Here is a 12,499-nt window from a genome sequence, read left to right as displayed (position 1 = left end):
CTTACCAGTTTCAGGAGCTGGTTCCATAGTTGGAACTGTCCTCTTGCTTTTCTATTGTCATGTGTACAAATAGACATCTACAGCACATCTGAACAGAACATATTCCACATGTGCTGCATTTACTGTAGTCTGTGGCATATGTCTTCTGTCACCATGTGCTTGTCTGACATGTGGGTAGAGCAACAAGTGAAAATATAACACAAGACTGTATTTGGATCCAAGCTGTTCTGGATCCCAGGGGGCAAAGGAAAAAAAAAAAAGGATTTACTTGGTGTATTTTCAGTGGGAACCAAAAGGAAAAAAAAAAAAAAGTAAGGAATTGAAAGGAAGAAGGAACATGCTGTGTTACGTGTCTGTCTGAGGTTTACCAGTGCAAACGATATGGTGAAAATCTTGTATGATTATATATGCTGGAAAATGTCAATTGCCATCTGAATGTTCAAAATTTGCAGAAGTATTTATGATTCAAATAATTGCATCACATACTTGAAAATTATAATTATGTTACTGAAAGTAACAAGAAACCAAATTAAAAAAAAAACTACTGCTCATCTAAATAAGTTTGCTGTATGAGACTGCGTACAACTAGTATATTAAGGAGCATAAATTTACTAAACTGTTGCAAAATAACAAGATATTCTTCTAGCATTTCGTATTTAGAACTATTGATTCAGAGGTTACTTTTTTCCTTCTCCCTTCCAAGGGCTTTTTTATCTCAGCTCTTGTTTTATCATAGCTGTTATTTGAGTGGCTCTCCTGAAGAAAATTACAATCTCCTAGAAAGCGACATTCATACTTGCAAAGCCTGTTCTGAGAAAATAGCATTGTCTAAAAAAATCTGATTTAAAAAACCAACAAAACTGATTTTACAGACTGTGCTGTGTGGTGTTTCTGAGATTCCTTACGTTCAGATGATGTGACTTAATGTTAATTGCATTGTGTTTTCAGACTAAGGAAAGGTTGTGGAGCTGGCTGTAACAGTGGTGGAAATATTGAAGATTCTGATGCTGGAGGTGGGGCTTCTTGCACAAGTAACAATGCCACTATCAATGAATCGCAGAGCAGTGTGTCGCAAGGAGGAGTCAATGCACCTACAGGGCAGGGACCTGGAGCAGTGCAGCACCCTCCTGTGGCACCTCATCCCGGGGCTCATCCCACTGCTCTTCCTGCAGCTCATCCACCAACTCATCCATCCACTCTGGGTAATGTTAATATACAGTTATAACAATTTTTCACAAGTACAATCCTGTAGCCAGAACTGGCCTCTCCGCTCTTTGGATCTGGCCTATGCTAACAGGAAAGACAAAACAGACAGATGTACAAACCTTGACTGTCTTATTGACACCTGCTTGGGTTCCTCTCACACCACAGTGCTGTTTTGTCCAATGGAAAGTTTCCAAACAGATACTTATCCTGTTGAAGTTTAGTTTTTTTTGCAAAATGGGCTACGTGACTTTGCAGCAAATCTCTACAGATTGATTCATCTTATGTCTTCTGTCTTACTGACTGTTAATGTTAAGCTTGCTGGTTTTTAATGTATTTGCATTTTTCTTATTTATATACTGGAGTGGATCATCTAGCTCAATTGTATTTTAGCTAAATCCTAACAGAATCTGTGCTGATCTGAATCTAGTGAGGCAATAGGCAGTAAAACAAACAAACAAAAAAGCTTTGTAAATACTTCCTTTGCTCAAAGAATATAAATGTGCACATAGCTGTACACATTGGGTTTTTTCTTTACATAGCATGAGTACCTCTGCAGCTCTGAAGAGGTTTATACAAGTTCTTCATTTAGGAACGACACTAAATAATATTCATAAACTGCTATTTTTTTTACATTAAAATTTTCTTAATGCTTAAAAAATATGCTCTAACGTTTTCTGATCCAGTCTGAGTCTTTGAGCATCCATTGAAGCATATTAAGAAAGAATATTTGCATTTTTGAAACACTGACATCTCTATCTCCTGTACTGTCCTTATTAATATTAAGAAGCAAATTGCTAACGTGGTGAGAGCAGGGCTGAAGCATTTTTCAAGTGATTTATCTCACAGGGATTGGGAATAGAACAGAAAATGAGGTTCCGTGATAAAATGAGTGAAATGCACTCACATGCTCTGCAAAGTTAAGTGCAAGATACCTAATCCTACAGTTCCATTGTTTTAAATGCTGTTGATTAGACCCATTAATGTTGTATTTAATTGCTAAAATGGTTGTATGTCATAAATCTAACGTGTATGGGAGGCTTTATCAAACTCTTCTGATTCTGTATCTTTTATTTTTAGGCACCAGTCACAGCTCTCACTCTGTGCAGTCGAGCCTTGTCAGACATTCCCCTGCCCGTGCCTCAGTAGCTAGCCATTCATCTTATTGCTACGGCAGTCGTCATTCATCTCTTCGCACATCCACAACGGGCTTTGTGCCTTGTCGGCGCTCTTCCACCAGTCAGATATCCCTTCGTAACCTCCCGTCGTCCATCCAGTCCCGCCTATCTATGGTGAACCAAATGGAACCTACTGGCCAGTCTGGAGTCAGCATGCAGCATGGTCTGCCCTCTTCCAGCAGCTCCAGCCAAAGCATCCCAGCCTGTAAACAGCATGCCTTTGTGGGCTTTCTAGGGACAGAAGGAGGGAGTAATGCAGCTGAAACTCAGTCAGCTGGTAATGCAAGCCCTGCAAATCAAATGCAAGCCAAAAAGGATGACGTTATTTACAGAATCCAGGTGAATAGTCCAGAAGAAAAAGTTAACTTAAACTTCCTTAGTCATGTGCTGTTGTTAGAGTTATTTTGTGTGTTGCTGAAATCATGACTTTTAAGTACATGCACTATCTGATATGCCTCTGTATGCAATAGTTGTGCAGTTACAAGTGGAGAACTAATGTAAGGAAATGTTTTTCTGGACAAGCACTCTTGCTGTATGTTTAGACGTCTCTGTTTATATTACTTACTTTATTTTCCTGTAGTACAGGCTTGAGAATGTCAGCTGAACTCAGTTTTTCTCCATGCTTAGTCTGGTTTTATTCATGATGATGCATAAAGCTAAAGAGCTTCACCTGCAGGACTGAAAGCAACTAATGTTCTTCTTTTCTCCCAAGTAGATTGTCCTCTAAAATAGATGTTAAAAATGCTGTTGCTTTCATTTTACATGTGTATGTGTTCTTTGGTTATTGCTGTAAGGCTGGCTTACTGAACAGCAAACAGTATTCCGTTAAGTAAGTTAATTATTGGCAGCCTTAGGAGTTTTGTGAAAAATCCAGAAATATTCTTGCTTTTGTAGCTTTCAGTAGCTGCACATACATGTTCTTGGCGGTGTTTTACTGGGAAAGACCAAAAGTATTTAATAGGTCAGATCATAACAAACTTGACTTCATTGCTGACATCACCTCTTTTCATTCTAAAATGAATAAATTGCATCTTTAATAATAGTTAACTAAGTTACTTAATGTAGACAAAGTTAACTAATTTTGCAGTTTTCTGCTTAGTAGCTTTTGTTTACAGACAAGGGAACTCCTATGAAACTGTTTCCTTCCTTTATGTGAAGAAGGCACAGACAAGGTTGCTGTATGCCATGGGATATTGGATGTTATGCAGTTCTCTCTATCCTTAAATTGGAAGAAGTTTTCAGGAGTTTTCTCCTGCTGCTCCTATAGAAAGGCCAGTTAACTTCAAAACACTGGGTGGGTCTCAACAAACCATGCTAGTAGGAAAATAGCTTTTTAACCTACTAGTGAATTCTCTAAGCCCATGTTTCTTAAGGCTTAATTTTCTAGAAGTGATGAGCTAGTCCTAAAAGTTTGTTGTCGCTAAACTCTTCCCTGCTGCTGGACCATGTGCTGCTATTTTGTGTATTTTGAGCTGGCTCAGACTCTTCTGTGGACCAGCGTAACTGAAGGAAGTGCTGGGGAAGGGAGGCAGGCAGCAGTGAACCAGTAGATTGTCAGCTGTGTCTGAAACTACAGCCCAATTTCCATCATTTCTGCTGCTCAAGTATTTTTGGAGCTTGAGCTTGCAGCACTGAAATCAGATGTCGATTTCTGTGTGGTCAAGTCAATTCTGTGGAAGTATGCAAAAGGTTACATTTAATCCCTGTCTTTTAAATTTTGGCTGAACTAACAGTCAAAACTCAATTCCTACTTATAGTTAATGGATCCCAGTCAAGTACTGGAAGGGATCAACGTGTCAAAAAGGAAAGAGCTGCAGTGGCCAGATGAGGTGATACGGCTAAAAGCTGGAAGAAACAGCTGGAAAGACTGGAGTCCTCAGGAAGGCATGGAAGGCCATGTAAGTTTTTTTGTTTAGAAGTTGACAAGCTAATTAATTTAAAAGAAAAAAAGTGTCTTGACGAGGCAGCCTGTCTGGGTGTCAAGGCTAATGACATGCTAGTACTAAGTCGGATCAGCAGCTGTCTTCTAAGTCAGTGTTGCTGGAAGAGCAGTTCTAGAATCCTAATTTGAAGCAGAAGTATATTTCTGCAACTGTATTGAAAAGATACAAGATAATTCAAATGTTGTCAGCCACTTCTCCTTCCTTGCCTTCTTCCAGCTCTTGTCATGAACTGTTACCTCAGGCATTCTGCTTACTCATCCAGCCTTCATTTTCCTTTCCTTAAACTGTCAGTCCCTTAGAAAACACTGAAGGTCAATTTGCCAACCAGTCTTTAATTGAATGGTTAAGAGTATTTGGTTTTTAAATTACTCTGAAACTTGAGCCAAATTATTTTTGTGTCTTTGTTTTGTAATAAGTACTTAATTGATGTTTCCTTTATGAAGGAAATACGCTATAACTAAAACTTGCAAAAGCATATGACTTGAAACTCAGTCTCACTTTTCCCTAGGGATGTTATATCTGCATATGAAAATAAAAATACACTGATTAGTTGGAAAACATTTCCCATTGTAAATTCTTCTAGTTTTTTACCCAAGCCATACTGTTCATAGATCTTCTTGTCTAAAAATTATGCAGTGAGTATTCTTCCAGTGGTAAATAGTACAAGGTAAGAACTGCTGACTTTGTACCTGCATTGGTTTACTGATGCCACTGTATTTTCACTTTGAATGTGTCTGTTTTGACACTTAATATGAATCATCTTTTGATAGTCTGCTTATTTCAGCTGGGGATGTCATTCAAATAGTGGGTACAGGGCCGTTACATTAACTGTAATTAAGGTAGACTTGGAGTATATTGTTATGTGTATGTGAAGGAAGGGCCCTGAAAACAAGTTCCTTTCACAAATAACACTATCACAGTTGACCACCCTAAGGGCTAACTTGTAGAACTAATTTGTATGTAACCTGTAGGAGAATGCTGTTGTAAATATTCATAATTAAGCTGGGATTAGGCAGTATGTTTTTTGGGATTTCCTTATGAGCTATTGCAGATAAATAATGTCATAAAGATGATGAATGTAAAAGGACAAACTGAAATGTATTCTGGAATCGTGAATCCTTTTGTTCAATACGGGACAGTTTTTTACTTCTGTGGTTCTGCAGTTTGTCTTGCAAGTTGCAGCATGCTGATGTACAGTGGCTGTTAACAGAAAGATTGAGAGTGAGTGAATGTTTCTTGTCTATTACTGGTGCAGTATACTGGCAGGGTTTTAGAACATCTTTTAACCTTGGACGATCTGGTGCTTTCTCCCTTTCTTCTTGTGTCTGATTGTGAGGAATGGATTTAACTTGAATGACATAGTTTCTGCTGCTTGTTATAAGCATACATCATCAGTAAATCCATTACTTCTTAGGACAGTCTTCCCTCTTTAATCCTGCACCTTCTGCAGACACACAGAACTGATTCTTACCTACTGGGGTGCTGCTCATCAAGCAGTCTACCTGCCAAAGCATTGTTCTATCAGCATCCCTGTATGAAATTCAGCATCAGAAAAACATGTACTCTGGTACCTACGTAACAATTATGGCCGTATTATGAGTGGCATATAGACTTCACTACCCCATTAAAAAGGGAAAAGAAGCAATAATCAAAAGCAGAAGAAAGCAAAAGAGGAAGCGGGACAGAATGGTTTAAGACAAGAACGAAGAGAAAATGGATAAGAAGCACATTGTTCCTCGTGTTTTTGTTATGGGGTTTTTTGGTTTTGTTTGGTTTTGTTTGTTTTGTTTTGCATAGGGATATGGGATTCGGGAATTTAATTATGACAGGTTTTGAGTCATCATAATAAAAATAGGTATTTTGTATCTGGTTTCTTAAACTGTAAAAGTATCTAAATGTGTTGTGAGGAGTAGGGTAGGTTGTGTTGATCCTCACAGCTCTAAGACCCTTAGTTAATACTCATCTGAGGGTGACTGTAAAGGAGAAGCATCTGGTTTGTGAGTACTGTTTTAATAACTGATTCTCAGTTATTAAAAATTTCTCTGTTAAGTTGAAAAAGCACTTTTCCAAACTTTGCTTTTTATTTTGCTAAGCTTTGCTAGTATATTCACTACACAAAAACATTCTAGGGGTTCTTCAGGGAAATGAAATTTAGCCATCTTCTTTAGATTGGAGCTCTTTTTTTTTTTTTTGCCAGGAGTTTAAGGTTAAGGTGTATTCTGAATTATGTTTGTATGTGCTAGAGAGCTTTTGATTTTGTTTTTTTTCCCCAACACTGACATGCACAAGACAACCCAAAGGATTGATATTCAGGCCTTTGGAGTAACAGGCCGCCTTTGACTATATCAAAGGCACTAGTTTCATATTGGACAGCAAGGTTGTAGTATTTGGACTTGACTGAGAAATGCTTTGTGTCTAAGGGTGGTATATTCCTACTCTCGCTCAGCACAAAAGCATTTCTCTTTGTAACAAAAATTATTTTATGTCATCTCTAAGATATTTTTACAAGTTTTATGCCTAGCTCCCGATAAACTTTATTCTGTGCTGTTGTGTGCTGCAAATGATGGGATACTTTAAGAATATTTTGAAATAATAATTTTGAAGCCACAATACTTCTAATCTGCATGTGTACGATTTTTTCCAATTGTTATTTACTTTGCATGGTCTATTCAGCTCTGATTTGGCTCAAGTTGTGTTAAAATCCAAATCCAGTGCTGAGTGCCCTCTGGTAAGCTGCAGATCTCCAGCAAGACTGAGACAAATAGCTAATCAGAGGGCATGTGAACATTGGAAAATGAGCAGCTGAGTCAGTGTAACCCTTGTGTTATTACTCCCTTTGCCTTGCAAGGGTCCTGAATAATCAGCTACAACTTTGAAATGACAGGTGTTTCTATGAAACTCATGTTTTCTTGATTTTTATTTTTATTTTTCCCAGGTGATTCACCGCTGGGTGCCTTGCAGCAGAGATCCAAGTAGTCGGTCCCACATAGATAAGACCATCCTGCTGGTTCAAATTGAAGATAAATATGTTGCTGTTGTTGAAACTGGAGTCCTTGAACTCGGGGCTGAAGTGTAAATCTCTGAGACTTAAACTTCCCCTTCTCAACGATTCAGAAAAGAGAAGGGTCCAGAAGCAGCAGCTCCAGGACATAAAACTTTGGTCCAGTTGTAGGAGAGGACTTGAAACACAGCTTTGTCTAAGTCCTTTTCCCCAAATAAACAAATGTAAGAAATTTTTAAGTTGTTAGCTGCTGAAGAAACATTTGCATGAAGGATAGATTTGTTGAGACATATCTTTTTGTTTATAAATTTTGTTTATGCATTGTGTAATGCTTTAAATCAACAAACGTTTCAGTTCTAAGATCAGAGCACCTCATATTTTTCTAATTGTTTTTGCCAAAAATTGCCATGTCTTGTCACCGAGTGTGTGGAATTCATCCACCTTATTTTAAAGAAATTGACTACAAACATTCAGTTTGGTGAAACAGTGTGAAGGTTTCAGGAGTGGCAAGAAGAGACTGAACAGATGTATAGATTCTTATTCCTTATGAGCTAAAACATTAATGAGAACTGCACTAATTTTTTACAGCAATGCACTAAAAACAACCCTGAGATTGCTGAGAACATTTATTTATATATATAAATATAAGTATATAAAATACCATTATTTAAATTGCCTTTGGGATTAATCCCCTCCCTCTCCATATACATGTTGATGGTAAGGGCTGTGCCATGGGTTTGGTTCTATGTTCTGTATTTCGTACAAGTGCATTTGCTGCATCCTCTTCACAATAAATGGTAAAAATAAGAAATACCTAGACATGTACCTGAGTATCCCTGTACTACATCAGAGTCTATTGTGGCAGTGGTACCTCAAATCTATACAACACACCCAGCTTTAAAAGTGGACCCGAGTACACTATCTTTCAGCTGTCTTCCCTTAGCTAGCTTAAGCTACCTTGCTTCTTTTGCCCAGAACTGACTATGTTGTTTCATTGGCTCTTCTCTGGCAGATAGTTGAGTTCTGTAGGGGAGATACTTGAAGGTTTTTTTTTATTCTATCCAATTAAAGAAATAATAAAAAATAAATTAAAAAAAAACAAAAACTTTTAAAAGGCTTTTATAGAAGGCACAGCCCTAAACTTGTATCACTTCTTCTGCCACCTTGCCTTTTCTTTCCCTTTAGTCTTCATTCTTTTCTATGACTTGAATTTTATTTTCTGTGATTATACATTCTATGTAAGTGTAATTTGAGTATTTATAACTGTGAAGTTGAATTATTCATGTGTTACATATCCTAGGTTTTATTGTATTTTTTTAAATGTGTGTATTCAGGGAAACAAGTAACTCAGAACTATCGTGGGAGTGTGAGAGGGAAACTGGTTTGCTTTTGACTTGCAGTTCCTATGACTCCTCTTAATCCATAAGAAAAAAAAAAAGTACCTATTGCGATTGTTTCCTGTTTCTGATCTGTAATTATGTAGGATTCTGTGCAGCATCTGCACACAGTCCTAGCTTTTGGGAGCAGCCATCTTCTTCCCAGTCACCTCCGCTTCTTTCTAGATAATGTAGTCGGAAGACTTCCGATGTACCACAGAGGTGGTTGCAGTTATTTCTCAGAGAAACCCTGTGCATTATGTACCTAGTGTAAGAGTGAAGATATGGGATGAGGGAGGTAAAAAAAAAAAAAAGGCAAGAAATGTCTACTTAAAAATTCTTGGTGTTCTGATTCAAGTCACTGTATGCTTGCTAGCTACAAAAGGGCAATTCTGTGCCTGGTAGCTAGGTAATTGTTAAAATTCCCCAGTGAATTACACTGGGGCCTTGCTTACATCATACACTATGCAAATTGTGCTCCAAGTACTGTGCATTCTACAGATGCATATTACTAGTGGCTGTATGCACGTGCAGTTGATCTTGGTAGAAATGCACAGTTCTGGATCTGCCACCGTTGACACAGTCTTGCTGTTCCACGTAGCTCATCATATGTGCACACTGTAGTATAGTTAAATTCATCTGCTGTGTATCAGGAGGTGTAGTGCAGCACACGAACCTTGGTCAGTAGTCTGGTAATTTTGCTGTCAGGAATGAAGAAATTTGTATATTTTAGATTGAAGATGTTTTGGTTAGGGTTTTATTCTGTCTTTCCCCATAGGTGGATTACAGGGTTTCCTGTATGACTAAGAATATTGCTTCATCAAGATTCTTTAGGAAGAAATAGGCCCAAATTGGATCTTTGTTCTAGAAAGTTGTTTGGTGTTTTTTTCCCTATACTAGAGCCTTAAGGTAAACAAATGACTGAAAAGAGAAATATACCCGGGTTTTTTTTTGTTGTTGTTGTGGTGTTTTTGCTTTTAAATCAATTGAGGCAACTTTCAGGAAGTTAACCTTGACTCTGAACAATCTATACCGTTGTCTTCAATGCAAGATAACAGCAGCATCCACTGCTGCTGATAAATGTGAAAGGAATTAATGACTTGTTAACATAAAAATTCTAGTGACTATGTTACTGGAGTTAAATTAGCAAACAGCAGATGGGGGAAAAAGAAAGGCTTTTTCCTAAGGGATAAAGAGAGTTGATGGATTTCTTTTTTTTAATCTTGAGACTTTCAGTGTCTTGCCTGCAGGAGATGGATCTTAATGTGGCTGGATTGCAGGTTGATAGCTTCTTTAGAGATACTCAGCAAATGCCTGCTGTGCAACCATTGACAGAGCACTCCCATACGGTTGAGGTCTGCTCAACAGAAGTCACCTTCTTGTGATTTTATTCTTCCATAAGGCTTTGGAAAATTAGTATCTTTTCCTTCAGTTTTCCTGCATTCCAACTGCTAAAGATTGATACGTGACTGTATCTTGGTTCCGCTGTGAGTGTGACAAAACATTTGTTCTAACTCCCCACAGGATACATCTGTCCACGGGATGGAAACTTTTTGTTCTTGTTGTTCTACTCTCTGTGATTTCCATCTTGATGTAGTATTTTTCCCCTGTTACAGGTGTAAAAAGGGTGATGACTTTCCAGGTTGTCCAGCATTTCCTGTCAGTCCAGATTGAGTTCAGCATAGAACAGGATTGTTTCTTCAAAGCTGTCATGAGAACCTATAGATGAGTGCATGAACTCTGGCCACTTTTCATTGTGTGATGTTCTGTTGCCATAAGAAGACTCCAGTTAAGTCCTGTTTCTAGATGTGCATTTATCCAAAAGCTATTTTTTGTTTCTCTTTTCTTTGAAGGTGGTATCTATGTATACATACATACATAAATACATACATATTTATTGCTTCCCATGACAAATATTTAATGTCTGAGAAGTGCTTAAAACCTCCCCCGATTGGATTGTGTCCATCAGTGAACAGGCTGATGTTTAATTTTAAGTCTTTATGCATTTTTTCCAGCCTGTGAAGTCTTTTGAAAATGGTCTGAATTAAAAAGAAACAAAAAAGGTACGTGACACCAATGATATCTGTAATTGTGCCACTTACTCTGTACAATAATTGTGATGAATTCTCAGGGGCTCTCTCTTGTGATACTGCATTTCTGAAATTGTTTCAGAGTTGGCAGGAGAACAAGGGCCAAGATTTGGTTTTTGTTTTAGGTTCCATCGAGGTTGGTTCCTGGAGCCAATTTGCTGGAACGCATGACGTGTTCCTGAGTGTTGACCTCAGTTTTCCCACCTGCTATGTAGTTCATCCTCCCCCCCTTCCTTCCCATCACCCTCATAACCCTGACAGGAGTAGAACAGCTTTTCTGATCGGCCTAGGTGACTGGTGAGCAACGAGATGGAAACTCACGGCACAGCTCTGTGCCTTTGGCTGTCTGACAAGTGGCCATAGAGCTTTGTTTAGCACAGGGTGAGGGGGAGAAGGGGACATCCTATAATCAGATCCAACTTCAGAGTTCTTCTCTGATGATACAAATAGCACCACTCAACCTAGGAGTGTAGATAGAAGAACACTGCTTGGACGATCTTTCTCAGTTACAGGACTCTCCATTCACAAAATGGAGCAGGATAGATTGCGTTTCTTACAATTAATATTATTCAGATATTATTCTACCTATATTGGATTTGGGGTTATACCACCACAGGTTTTATGCACTTATTTTTATTAAGGAATTTTATACCTATTATATAGGCATCTATCTTTTGTTGTCTGGCTTAGTCTTTGATAACCTAAAGCAGTACATTTACTGAGGCTGGACGCTTTCAGAAACTAAACTGGTCATTACTGGTGCCTTAGTAAAAATGTGGGTCCATAACACCTTGGTGGAAAGTGAAGCATGTGGCTTGTTCACCCCAGCATGATATACCTATTTCCCAGAAGGTGATTAAGATGGCTGCTCCAAAAGAGTTCAGGAGTGCACGTACATCACTCACAGTTCACAAGCACCCGAATAGGAGCAGTTTTTGACTTCTGCTGTGTACAGTTTGAATAGAGAACCCCAGCCCACGACCCTGGACAATGGCAATGAGTAGCTGGGAATCTTCATGTAAGAAGTACCCCCTGAAAAAGCTTGGCCTCGAGCTGCTGAATGGAGAGAGAGAAGAGGTGCATGGGAGGAGGAGGGCGTGTAATGGACAATGACAATATATATTGCCTCTACCAGCAACCAGCTACCTTGCCAGGCATAGGGATATACGTACCTGCGTGTCTGTGAGTGTGTATGTGTCTGCGTGTGTTACTGGAAACGGCCTGTAAATATTGTAGCTGTTGAAAATGGAAAAGGCAGAGAGTTTTTTTGCAACCTGGTGCAGCAAAAGGACAGTATTGACAGTGGAGAAACACTGAGAAATAAAAAACTTTTTTCACGTGTTGTCATTTATTGCACTGTTACGGTCGCCCCAGGTGTGACTCGCAGGTTCCTTGGGGGCCCCCTGTGCTGCGGGCGTCTCTTCCACCGTGCTCTTATGGCGCTGTAGGCGTTGTGAGGAGAATCGTTTTCGGGTATTCCTTTTCTGCGGCACCACTCCCGTTTTTACGCCTTCTTAGGTACGGCTTCTGCGTTCCCTATGCTTTCCCGTCTCTTTTTTCATATCCTGCCACGCTGTTATCCCCGTCCTTACGCTCGGCGCTTTTCTATTCGTGCTTCCCGGAACCTCTTAAGCCCGGTGTGCTTTAGCGGCGCTTCCCCACGTCCTCCACCAGCGGGCGGAGCGCCGTGCGGCAGAGCAGCCGCCAG

The 12,499-nt window shown here is 39.1% G+C and overlaps 1 protein-coding gene across 1 annotated transcript in view; it reads left to right on the top strand.

The window, feature by feature from the left end:
* The window catches only part of PCNX1 (pecanex 1), an 85,210-nt gene extending 73,082 nt beyond the window's left edge, over positions 1-12,128 (top strand). Inside the window, exons 34-37 of the mRNA XM_019616108.1 lie at positions 949-1,202; positions 2,284-2,720; positions 4,139-4,279; positions 7,260-12,128. Coding sequence (XP_019471653.1) covers positions 949-1,202; positions 2,284-2,720; positions 4,139-4,279; positions 7,260-7,400 — 973 coding nt within the window. The 3' untranslated portion in view covers positions 7,401-12,128. The remainder of the gene's footprint in view (positions 1-948; positions 1,203-2,283; positions 2,721-4,138; positions 4,280-7,259) is intronic.
* Positions 12,129-12,499: the final 371 nt, after the last annotated feature.

The sequence above is a fragment of the Meleagris gallopavo genome, chromosome 5, assembly GCF_000146605.3.
Source record: "Meleagris gallopavo isolate NT-WF06-2002-E0010 breed Aviagen turkey brand Nicholas breeding stock chromosome 5, Turkey_5.1, whole genome shotgun sequence".
NCBI lineage: Eukaryota > Metazoa > Chordata > Aves > Galliformes > Phasianidae > Meleagris > Meleagris gallopavo.
Note: the sequence above shows the minus strand (reverse complement) of the source record. Positions and strands in the feature narration are given on the sequence as shown.